Source organism: Rhinolophus sinicus, chromosome 3 (genome assembly GCF_057876585.1).
Source record: "Rhinolophus sinicus isolate RSI-liver-muscle chromosome 3, RSI-T2T, whole genome shotgun sequence".
NCBI lineage: Eukaryota > Metazoa > Chordata > Mammalia > Chiroptera > Rhinolophidae > Rhinolophus > Rhinolophus sinicus.
The window spans coordinates 99,330,436-99,343,702 of NC_142503.1; the positions used below are offsets into that span (position 1 = coordinate 99,330,436).

General features: G+C 38.7%; 1 protein-coding gene across 4 annotated transcripts in view; it reads right to left on the reverse strand.

The window, feature by feature from the left end:
* The window catches only part of TPST1 (tyrosylprotein sulfotransferase 1), a 173,936-nt gene that overhangs the window by 65,154 nt on the left and 95,515 nt on the right, over positions 1-13,267 (reverse strand). For all 4 annotated transcript variants that reach the window (XM_088796801.1, XM_088796800.1, XM_088796802.1 and 1 more), the window contains exon 3: positions 6,998-7,196. In XM_088796801.1, coding sequence (XP_088652927.1) covers positions 6,998-7,196 — 199 coding nt within the window. The remainder of the gene's footprint in view (positions 1-6,997; positions 7,197-13,267) is intronic.

Here is a 13,267-nt window from a genome sequence, read left to right on the forward strand (position 1 = left end):
ATCTCGTACCAAGGACTGGCCCCGGCTCCTAGACAGTTCCGAGTCCAGTTCCTTGTGTTGTTAACACATAGGCTTATTGGCTCCTTGCCGCTGTTGTTAGTGAAGTCCTCAAAACCCCAGAAAGCCGAGGTAGGCACAGCAGTAGTCGTTGTTGTTCCCCGGGCGCCTTGGGCTCCTGCAAGATACTCCAAGATATTCCGCCCCTGTTGATGACTTTACTTGACTGGGATTTTGCCCGTGCTGATGAAGGGCCGGGTGCTGTTTTCTGTGCATGATGTTTTGTCCGTGCTGTTGAACAACCGGTGCTGTTTCAGCGCATGATGTTTCACTCGTGCTGATGAAAGGCTGTTGCTGTTTCTACGACTCTAATTGACTGGGCCCTGGTGGTATGATGAATTGCCTCCTTGCTTGTTAGTGGTATGATGATATATTCCCCTAATCTCTGTCTTGTCTTACTTACTTTCACTTTGTAATAAAACTCTTTAACCCCTTCATTCCGGCTTGTGGTGGTGTGTCTTGCGTATCGGGCCTTGAAATTAAGTCTGTGCACAGCAATCGATAATACTTATCGATACATTACATTAAATGTAAGTAGTTTAATTACCCCATTTAAAGCCAGAGATTATAAAATGAGATTAACAAACAAAACCAGCTGCATTTTTATAAGCAATATACTTAAAATATAAAGACACAGATTAAAAGCAAATATATCATGTATATGGTATGCATAAAAACAATGTTGTGACTATATTTAAGTAGACTTCCATCAGAGATGATAAGTAGATTTCCATCAGAGATGAGAAGAAATATTTTATAATAAGAAGACTTCCATCAGAGATGATAAGAAATATTTTATAATAAGAAGAGTTAATTCCTTTAGATTCAAAACACATGAAGCAAATTTGATAGAAATAAAAGGAGAAATAGACAAATTCCATCTTTCCCAAAAATTCTTAAACTTACACCAAAAATTCAGTAAGACTGAGAAGATGCGAGCAACACCATGAAACGGATGATGGCTATTCTGTAGAACTCTGCAACAGCTGCAGAGTACACATTCCTTCAAGTAAAGATGTGAGGCATTATGCTGGCCAGAAAGCAATTTTCAATGTGTGTTCTCTGACCATATGGAATTAAAACTAGAAAATCTCCAAATATGTAAAAAGTTAATACGATTCTAAGAAGTCTGGGCTTTATCCTGGAGCACCAGTGGAACTATTCAAGTATTATATGCAAGGGAATGACACATTCAGACTTGAGCTTTTAAAAAATAACATTCATTGAGTATAAAAATGTAGTAGAAGAATGACTTAACACACTTACATACCAAAGAAGGAATAAGCCATAATTCATGTGAAAAATGAGGAGAAATTGATCTAAAGCAGCTGGAAGGAAACAGGATTGAATCAAGGTATTTTCAAATGTAGAATCAGGAGGACTTGGTAAGCAATCAGTTACAGGTGCTCTAACCAGGAATGCTCCATAGGAGACAAGAAAACAGGAAGAAGCAGGTTTTGCGGGGTGCCGGACCTAGAAGACTGGTGTACACGACAGGCTCTACCTTCAATGCAGGAGTGCAGTCAGTGCCAAGTGCTGCCGCTTCCTTCTGTCTTCTCAGGGATCAACCCAACTACCTCTCATTGCTCACTTATTAATCCTTCAAATTCCTCCTGTGGATTCTGAACCCAGATCCCCACCTTTTCCATTTGACCACTTGCTCTTGCTTAGTACTGTCTTCTCAGGTTTTCAGTCGGATATTCCACTGTAACTGAATCTGCTTTTCAGCTCACTCTGTAGGCTTAGTAAACAGGTCTCTGAACTTTTTGTTTGTTTGTTTTGTTTTGGATTTTTTTTTATTTTTATTTTTTGGCTTGATCCACGTGCCCTGAAGAGCTGCTCCTCCTATCCGCTCACTGGCTCAGAGCCACTGCAGATAAGTTGAGCATAGCCTTATCCCACCCCTACTCTAAGTTCTGCCTATCCAGCTTCTGCCCACCAGGGAACAAGTCTACACAAGTTCAATTTCACACCTTGTCTGAGGACCCCATGAGTATCCAAGTAGGGGTATAAAGAAGCCAGTTGGAAATTACGAGCCTGGCGCTCAGGAAAGAGACTGAGAGATACAGACTTATGACCACATTAGCAACTAGGTTGCAATTAAAGCCACATCAGTGAATCAGCCTGACCAAGGAGACTATAAAACACAAGTCCTTAATCTGATGTGGTTCAGGAGCATCTATGAATCCACTGAAATTGTGTGTAAAATTCTGTGTATGTATGTGTCTGTATTTCTGAGGTAGAAAATGCAAATTACATTGGATTCTAAATAGGTCTGGAAATGTAAAAAGATTAAAAACCTATGGGGAAAGAAAAGGCTAAGGATGCAATCTTAAAAGTACTATTTACTGAAATGTGCTACAAATTTTGAATTAGAGCCTATGGTGGGAAAGGGTATGGAACGTGTTAGCATTTCATTACCAATTTCCCATGTGAGTCACAGCAACCATGAAGCACATGATTTTCTACTCAAAACTGGGCAATGTGTCCCCAAAATATGCTAACTCAGACACCAGTGCTTCTAGACTACTCAGAATTGTATGAAAACCAGCACTTTTAGGCCTGGGGCTCTGGATTCTATATTCCCAGTCAGAAAGTGCATTTATTTCCCTCCCACCCTATAAATAAAGGAAACACTCTCCCCAGTCACCTTCTTTCTCATTTCATGTGACATGTGACAATAGAAGATCACTTTCTAAGCATTACTTTATGAACCTTCATGGTCATCAATGCTGTACATGTTAGCATCTGAGTTTTTACAGGCAAAAAAGCTCTGAAAATACATAGGATTTGGATTGCAATATGGGCTACGAAACCCAATCCCACGAAACAAGAATGTCAGCTGGTATGCAATATCACAAAGTGCTCCAAATGCCATTACACTTTATCTTTTTATCCTCAAAATTATTTGTCACTTCAGAGATAGACAGAGATGGGGGAGAGGCGGTTCTTTCCACTGTGCATTTTGAAACCCTTTCAAAAGCTACAAATCTTTATGAAACAAATTTTCTAGTCACATGGATCCAAGCCACAGCATTCTTCCCAACCTACTGCTCCAGCAAGTCAAGTGTCATGCAGGGTCTGGTCCCGCTCCCCCACACAAGAACGCAAGACATGGAGAGGCCAAAAAGGAACAACAACAGAGCCATAGATAGGGGAGTCATACCACCATATTCTCGATGGTGGCTAGTCGAGACACAAAAGCAAACATCTGCCAGTACCCCAACAGGGGTTCTTCCTGCACCCCAGTCTCGCTGGCGGCCAGGTGAGACACAGGAAGTAGGATCTACACGACCCACAATCCATGCTTGCTAACCCCACTTGCTAGCCGCAATCCACCATCCACTTCTCTGCCAACCAACCCCCTACCATAGCCACAGCAATTATATTAGTGGCTAATGGCTAACCGGTAACAGCTGATGGCCACCCAGCCACAGCAGATGGCCATCTGATTACAGCTGATGGCCATCTAATAACTGAACCAGCACCTTTCCACGTGAGGCCGAGAGCCTGGAAACTGCTCTCTGGGACTCTGTCCCCACACCAAGGACAATTTAGTCAGCCAACCTGCATGTAGAAAAAGTGTCTACTTCGTGGGAAACCTCTGAATATCATTTGTACGTGCCCCTGGGTTTATAAAAGCCCTTTCAATATTGTACAAAAGAAGAAGCTATGAATTACCAATTACCAAGAGCTTATCAAGCATTGTGATAACAAATGCTACACTGATGGGCACTTCATCTTTAGCACAATGTGGTTCACAAAACTTTAACACATTTAAAACTCTTAAAATTTAAGAGATGGCTCATAAAAGAATATATACATATAGGTAATAACTGGAAAATGTTCAATTACATTAGTCAATGAAACCTATTAAAACTAGCAAAAATCTAAAATAAAATTACCTATGTTACGCTGGTAAGTCAAAATATTTTATTTTAAAAATTATCAACATACCAGGGGTGCCAAAAAAAAAGGAATACACATGACTTGTATTTGTCTTTTTTTTCGGTATATATTGAGTATTATTATTTTAGTAAATACAGTTTTTTCCTTTTTTAAAAAGTGTATACATTTTTTAGCACCCTCTGTATATCACACACCTTAAAAAACATCAAATACTTTGACCTGGTATAATTCCACTTTCATTAGTCTAACCTAAAAAAATAAAAAAATAAAATGTAGTATGTACAGAGATGTTCACTGTAGCACAATTTGTCAAAGAGAAAATTATTAACAACAAAAGAAAAAAGGTAAAATGAGCTGTAGAGTATATACTAGGAAAACATTTTATTTGTGCATTTATTCACTTACTACTATGTTTCAGAAAGGACTTATGGTGGCTCATGTCATGATATATTACACAACCATGAAAAAATATGTTTCAAAAGCTTGTGCACAATAAGAAAATGCTCATGAATATTAAGAAGAAAGGGTTGGACACAAAATCGTGTGTGTACAAAGATAAGACTGGAAGATGTGTAATCTTACCTTTGTTTAAAACCTGCAGAGACGGAAGGGAATCCATCAGAATATTAAGAAGAATGCTGTGTCTGGGTGGTAACATTATTGGCAAATTTTATTCCCTTATCTTTTAAATTTTATGTTTTATACACTGAGCTTATATTTTTATAGTAAAATGTATATATATGAAAAGTATAAAAAAACAAATATTATTTTAAAAAAAAAATTTGCCTCCATATATGATAGTTTATAAGAAGGTAGCTCTTCCTATATAGCCACTAGTGGATTGAAAAAGGAAAATGAAAGTAACACCTAAGAAAGAAAATCCACATTGGAAATTAACCTCATAAAATATAAATTTGTCAATTAAAGGTACTAAAAGAAAGAATAAAGAGATCATATAAGGTTGTGGAGAGGGAGGATCATTGATATAAACAAGAGAAAACAGAAAGGTAAGGGATTTTAATCTTGAAATCAAATAACCTATCAGTGAACTTAGGCTAACATGGTTGTCTTGTTTAAATTGTAGTTTCAAAAAAGAATATATCAAGAAACAGAAAGTAGAACTGTGGTTGCCAGGGGCTGGTGGGAGGGAGAATGGGTGATGAGTATGTAGTTTCTGTTTGGATAGATGAAAAAAGTTCTGGAGATGGAAGGTGGTGACAGTTGCACAACAATGTGAATGTACTTAATGCAAGTGAACTTATAAACTGTTAAATGGTAAATTTTACATTATGCGCAATATTGTGATTTATAAGAAATATACCGGGGGTGCCAAAAAAATGTATACAAGTGGACACTTTGGTCAACATTGCTCAAGCAGTAGTTCTCTGTAATCAGAAGTTTCTAGACACTGATGGTAACCGCTTTGAGCACCTTTTGTAATTTCAGAAGTCAAACGTGACTTATATTCATCTTTTGTTATCGGTATATACTGAGTATTACAATTTTAATACAGTTTTCCTTTCTTAAAATGTGTATGCATTTTGGGGGGCATTTTTTGGCACCCTCTGTATATAAATGTATTTGGTCATCTGAATGACTAAATATATTTCTCAGATATATTTGGCCTTCATACACAGTTCCTGGCTCACAGCTCCCAAACCCCGTGGAATTTCCTAGGTGATGAGAGCAACAATAGAGTCTCTTGTTATGTTAATGAGGTGACTTGTATCCCCAACCCCAGGGTAGGGACTGGTTGCCAGTAGGAACCAAACAGGTAGCTGGAGGAGTGGAACTTTCCGACCCACTCCCTTGAGGTGGCACACCCAAGCCAGTGGCCAAAGACTGTCATGACTATGAAATGAAGCCTCCATCAAACCCAAAGGACAGTTCTTGGGCCCTTTTTGGAGAGCTTCCAACTTGGGGAAGCAGAATGTACCAGGTGCTGGGCCTCAGATCTCTGAGGATAGAAGCTCCTTTGTTCCGGGCCCCGCCCTATGTATCTCTTCCTCTGGCTGTTGACTCCTATTCTTTAATGTCCTTTGTAATAAATCAGTAATCTAAGACTTCTGTAAGCCATTCTAGCAAATTAATTGAACCCGAGGAAGGGGTCATGGGAACTGCTGATTTGTAGCCGGTAGGTCAGAAGCCCAGGTAACAACCTGGGCTTGAGACTGCTATCTGATGTGGGGGGGGTGGGCTTGTGGGAAGAAGCCCTTTACCTATGGAATCTGATTCTATCTCTGGGTAGATGGTGCATTCTAGATGGTGTCCAAGAGATGCATTCTTGGACACCCTGCTGGTGTCAGAGAATTGCTTATTGGTGTAGGGAAGCCTCCACACACTAGTTGGAACTGTGTCCAGGAACCCTTTTGTTATGTACATTTTACTACAATTTAAAAAAAAAAAAAATACATTAAGGACTGATTTGAAGTAGTTCAGCTGGTAAGGTATATATTCAGATTAGCTCTTTGAGTTTTCAGCTTTTCTGAAACAGTATTTCATAAAGATGTAAGCATCAATTATTAAAAGGAAAACCTGTAATACTTTAATAGCAAGTTTCTCTCAATCAGAGGATAGTTCACTGCATCTGTTTAATAATTCTAATGTAGCCAATGTTTAGTTTTCAATTATCAAGAAATCATGCCTCATCTAAACAAAGATTTAAAAGTAAATGAGTCATTGGATTCAAAGAAAGAAAGAAACTAGAAGTAAGTGAGGTTACTAATAATTCTGGTATTTATGCAAATTTGTTGTAATCAGCTATGAGAATACATCTCCCCAACAGTAAGCACCATTCCTAGAAATTGGGCAAAATATATTAAAGAATTGTCCCCATAGTTCCTGGGAAGAGCCACAGTTTTCCTTAAAATGCAGTGGAAGACATGATGATAAAGCATTCTACAAATAGAATTTTTCTAATTTAAAATAATTTCTGATCATAAAAAAGCAAGAAACAAAATTAAAATAAACAACTTTCAGGAACCAAATTCCATATCCAGGTTTCTCAATTCACTTCAAAAATCTCACTTACCCTCCTGGTGTTTTCAAGGATTTTGGGATCAGGTTTTCCATAGTTAGGTGGATTGGCATATGGGTCATATCCAAGTTTGGCAAGCATGGGTGCAATCGCCGCCATGTCTTGTAAAACATCTGGAGGTATCTTCCCAACCCATTTGGATAGAGCTCCCACATTGACTGGCTTGATGACTTGGTCTGTTGATCTCTCCACTCTGAAAACAATATGAATAAATACATATTTAGAATTCCAAAAAATAGTGTTAAAAGACATTATGGAAATTATGTTTGATAACTTTAAAAACTATAAGTATCTCAATTATAAAGGCTTAACACTATTTAAAAACATTTTTTAAAGTTCTAAATTTGATAGTGATTATTGGCAAGCTCAGATTTCTAGAAATAGAAAAAAGGGTCAGCAGAAAACACACACACAAAATGTGTTGACATTTTAATTACAATATTCAGAATAACAAAAATACTACTGCTCAGAAAAACAGCCAGTCAACTTACTTGAAATGCATCAAAAATAAATAAATAAACAAGACGAACTGATGAATGACTAGATGGACAGATTATGTGATAAAGCAAATATAACAAACCCTTAATTGTAGTTAGTGGGTATAATTCTTTTAATTCTTTGTACATTTGAAACTTTTCATAATAAAATATTACAGGAAAAACAGCCCAAATCCACTAAGAATGCAAAACATTCATTTGTTCTATTTTTCTGTTGACTCCCTGAAGAACCCTACTTTCTAAGGAAGACAAAGAAGTGCTGTTCATGATTTTCAGTATTACAGAATAAATGTGTTTTACCTCTTAACCTAAAAATTTAAGCTTGTACTGATTATATTCATTACATTTGACTAAATAACTCACAATATTAGGATAAAATAAAACATAAAATGACATCTAGATACAAAATGATTCTGAATTAACAGATTTTGGCCAAATTACTCTAAAACAAAAGGGCTTAAGAGAATTTTATATCATAATAAGGAAGTCATTCAGAGTATTCTACTAAACAGTAATAAACCTTTTCCTTTACATATATGACCTCTCACTGCAGATAATTACTATCTGATGAGGAACCCCTCAAAGGGGCTTCTGCCTAAAACCACAGAAAAGAGAAAATGAAATGATTCTTCCCTAGAATTCTGTAAGGCCATTAACTCCAGGTTTTCTTACTACCCTAGTAGCCACATTCTTTTGCCCTCTCTTAAAAATTTCAAAAAAATTTCCCCAGGTGATGTAGGTAAACACTGTACTCACCTCTTCTCAGGACCACATCAATTACAACTAAACTACAGAATAACCATCACCGAGAATCATCTGAAGTTTAGCTGAACTGAAGGCCTACAATTACAGACATACAGAAGAAGCCACTGCGCGGCTGATAGGAGGGACACAGACACAGAACAGGCTGGTCCCACACTCACATGTGACCAAAAATCAGAATGGATATCTCAGCTGCGAAGTTTCTCCCTACCCCCAAGGAGCAGGGTTCCCAGCCTCATACCAGGCTCCACAGCCCAGAGTTCCACTGCCACGGGGAAGAAGTCCCCATAATTTCTGGTTGTGAATACCAGTGAAGATTGTGACTGAGTGAGACAGAAGATGGCTGGAGTCCCAGAAGCTCCTCTTAAAGGGCCCACACACGAACTTACTTGTGGATAAACTCTCTCACTCTGAGTTCCAGCACTGGAGCACCATCTCGAAAGGCGCCAGGGACATATGGTAAGTAACTGAATTATCTGGCTTCAAGGTGAAGGCTGGAAGGACCGCTTTATCCCAGAGAAAGGAGCTGGTGGAAGCCATTGTTTCTCTGTTGAGCCCTCCCCCTGCCTGTGTGTAGACACAGGCAGATGCTGTATCTGAGTCTCCATCAAACTGGTTATCATCTTTCATCTGCCTCACCATGACGATTCCCTGAGACCCCACGCCACCCAACTTTCGGTCACACCCAAGCCAATTACAGTGGCTTTTCCATACAAACAACCTGTCTTACCTCATGCTGTGTACTTTCCTAAAATCAAACAAAGGTTCACAAAACCCAAACATGCAGCATAGGGCTTCAGTATCCCACAACTCTGACTGAGCAGCCTTAAGCCTGGCATTAGGAACAACCAGCCTCAGCTTCTAGACTTGCCTCTTGAGGCACTTCCAAGCCCAGTGAGGGCAGCGGTCATCTGCAGATTGCTTTCTGGCTCACACCAGGTGGCCCTGAGCAGAGCACAGGACGCAGCTAAACTTGGCCTGAAGAGGGTTCCCTCCCAGTAGGTCCCAGGACTGGCATAACTTCAGGACAAGCCAGAGCATCACCCAGACACCTCCAAAGATGACACACCCAAAGGACAGATTGGGCAGCACCAGAACCCCACTAAAGCAAACCCTGTAGTGTCAACCCTTGCACCACAGCTCGTCCACTGTAGCCAAGGCCAGTCCTCACAACCAATCAGCCTGAGGGTCAATCTCTCCCAGTGATGTGCAAACAGCAACCAAGGCTCAACAACAACAGGATGGCACACAAACCCACACAAGGGACACACTTGTAGCACCCAGCTCAGGCGACAGGGAGACTATGCTACTGGGCCCCACAGGACACCTACTATGGAAGGCCATTCTACTAAGACCAGGAGGTATAGCAGCCCTATTTAATACACAGAAACAAACACAGAATGACAAAGAAACATGTCCCAAGTAAAAGACCAAAGGTCCAGAAAAAGAACTAAAAATGGAGACAAGCAATTTACCAGATGCAGAGTTCAAAACACTGGTTATAAGGATGATCAATGATCTCAGGGAGAACTTAAAGAGATAGGAAACATAAACATGGAGACAGAAAACAAAAAAAGAACCGGTCAGAGATAAAGAATACAGTAATTGAAATGAAGAATACATTAGAGGGAATCAAGAGTAGATTAGAGGAAGCAGAGTATTGAATCAACAATTTAGAAGACAAAGAAGCATAAAATACCCAATCAGAACAGCAAAAAGAAAATATATCCAAAAAAAGTGAGGATCGTTTAAGGGGCCCCTAGTCCAACATCAACATACCAACATGCACATCATAGGGGTACCAGAAGGAGGAGAGAGAGAGCAAAGAATTGAAAACCTATTTGAAGAAATAATGAAAGAAAACTTCCCTAAACTGGTAGAGAAAAGAGATATACAAGCCCAGCAAGAACAGAGTCCCTAACAAGATGAACCCTAAAAGGCCAACACGAAGATACATCATGATTAAAATGCCAAAGGTTAAAGACAACGAGAGAAAAAAAAAGAGATCCCCTAAAGTTGTCAGCTGATTTCACACAGAAACTTTGCAGGCCAGAGGGATTGGCACAAACTAGTCAATGTGTTGAAAAGCGAGGACCTACAACCAAGATTATTCTACCCAGCAAAACTATCATTTAGAATAGAAGGACAGATAAGAGCTTCCCAGTCAAGAAAAAGCTAAAGGAGTTCATCACCACCAAACCAGTATTACAAGAAATGTTAGAGGAACTTCTTTAAGAAGAAGAAAACAAGGATCAAAAATATGAATAATAAAATGATGGTAACCAAGTATCTATCAACAATCATTTTAAGTGTAAGTGGATTCAATGCTCCAATCAAAAGATAGAGTGCCTGAATGGACAAGAAAATAAAACACATACACGGTATGATCAAACTGTCTAAATTTAAAAAAAACAATTATTACAGTAAAAGACTGCCATTAATCCCCCTCAAAATACTCCCCATTGCTCCCAACACAATTGTCCCATCATTCTTGCCACTTTCTGAAGCAGTTCTGGAAGTCCTCTTTTGTGTCTTTAGCTGCACTGTCATGGCTTCCTCATTGCCCTGAATTGATTAAAAATGTTTACCTTTCATGGTCATTTTGACTTTGGGGAAGAGCTACAAGTCGTACGGTGCCAGATCAGTGAATTAGGTGGATGAGGACACACCGTAATGTTTTTATTTGACAGAAATTGTCATACCAGAAGCGATGTGTGACACAGAGTCTTTCCATTGTGATCAGAAAATATGGTGAATGCTGCTGCCGAGTGCCATCCAACGGAAAGGCAGGGATCTTCAAAACAGAAAGCAGCGCGTCAAACCTTAGTAACAGTGTGTGACAAGTTTCAATTTGTTTGGTGCAGTCAGTCGGGTGTGAGCTATGGCTGAAAGAAAGTGTGTTTTCAAGTGTGCCGTAAATCATCCTCCATCATGACAACGTTCCGTGTCACGCATTGCTTTTGGTACGGAAATTTCCGTCAAAGAAAAACATTATGGTGTGTCCTCATCCACCTTATTCACTGGATCAGCACCATGCAACTTCTGGCTCTTCCCCAAAGTCAAAATGATTTAGGACATTGATGCAGCCATGACAGCACAATTAAAGACACTCACGAAAAAGGACTTCCAGAACTGCTTCAGAAAGTGGCAAGAATGATGGGATAAGTGTGTTCGAAGTGAGGCAGAGTATTTTGAGGAGGATTAATGGTGACGTGTCTTTTACTTTAATAATTTTTTTTTATTTAAGCATTCACTGTATTGATCACACCATGTATGCTGCCTACAAGGGACTCACTCCAGATTGAAAGGCACACACAGACTGAAAATAAAGGGATGGGAAAAAAGTATTTCATGAAAATTGAAATTAAAATTACCCCCCCAAAACTGGAGTAGTAACACTTATACTGTACAAAATGGACTTTAAAACAAGGGCTGTAAGAAGACACTAAAACCCAGCAATCCCCCTTTTGGGTATTTATCTGAAGAAACCCAAAGCACTACTTCAAGGGGAAGTATGCATCCATCTGTTCACTGCAGCACTATTTACAATAGCCAGGATATGGAGACAGCCTGGGTGTTCATCGATGAAAGAATGGATAAAGAGGAGGTAGTGCATATACACAATAGAATATTGCTCAGCCATGGATGAAAATGGGATCTTGCCATCTGTGGCAGCATGGACGGGCCTGTAGGGTATTATGCTGAGTGGAGTATGTCAGAGAGACAGCCAGATGCAATGTGATTTCACTTATATAGGGAATCTAAAGAACAAAATAAACTAACAAATAAAACAGAAAAAAACTCATAGATACAGAGAACATTTTGATGATTGCCTTATGGGAGTGGGGTTCGGGGTGAGTGAGAAAGGGGAAGGGATTAAGAAATACAAATTGGTAGTTACACAGTAGTCATGGGATGTAGGCTATAGCAAAAGGAATATAGTCAACAATATTGTAATAACTACGTATGGTGTCAGATAGGTCCTGGATTTGTTGGGATGATAGATGGGAGCAGGGTTGGGGGACTGGGTGAAAAAGGTGAAGGGATTAAGAAATACAAACTAGTTATTACAAAATAATCATGGGGATGTAAAGTAAAGCATAGAGAATACAGTCAGTAATATTGTTATAACTATACATAGTGCCAGGTGGGCACTAGACTAGTCAGGGGGATCATTTCTGAAACTACATAAATGTCTAACCAGTATACTGTACACCTGAAATTAATATAAAATAAAATTGAATAAATAAATAAAATGTAAAAAAAAATTCTCCAGGTGAAAAGCTAAAAGCATTTTCCTTAAAATCAGGAACAAGACAAGGATGCCCACCTTCACCACTTTGATCCACTTATTGGAAGTCCTTCCCACAGCAATCAGAAAAGAAAAAGAAAAACAAAGGCATCCAAAGAGGAAAGGAAGAAGTAAAACTGTCACTATTTGCAGATGACATAATAGAGAGAACCCTAAAGATTCCACCAAAAAACTACTAAAATATATAAATGAATTCAGTGAAGTATCAGGATACAAATTGATACTCAGAAATTGGTAGCATTTTTATACACTAATAATGAATTATCAGAAAGAGAAATTAAGGAAACAATCCTATTTACAATCACATTAAAAAAACAAAACAAAAAAAAACACCCTAGGAATAAATTTAACCAAGGAAGTAAAAACTCGTACTTGGAAAATTATAGGACAATGAAGAAAGAAACTGAAGAAGATAACAAATAAATAGAAGCATATACCTTGCACATGGATAGGAAGAATTAACATAATTAAAATGTCCATACTACACAAAACAATCTATAGATTCAATGCAATCCCTATCAATATACCAATGGCATTTTTCACAGAGCTAGAATGAATAATCCTCAAATTTATATGGAACCACAAACAACCCAGAATAGCCAGAGTAAGCCTCAGAAAGAACAAAGTTGAAGGCATCACAATACCTGATATCAAACTATAGTAATCAAAACAGGATGGTAGTACCATAAAAAC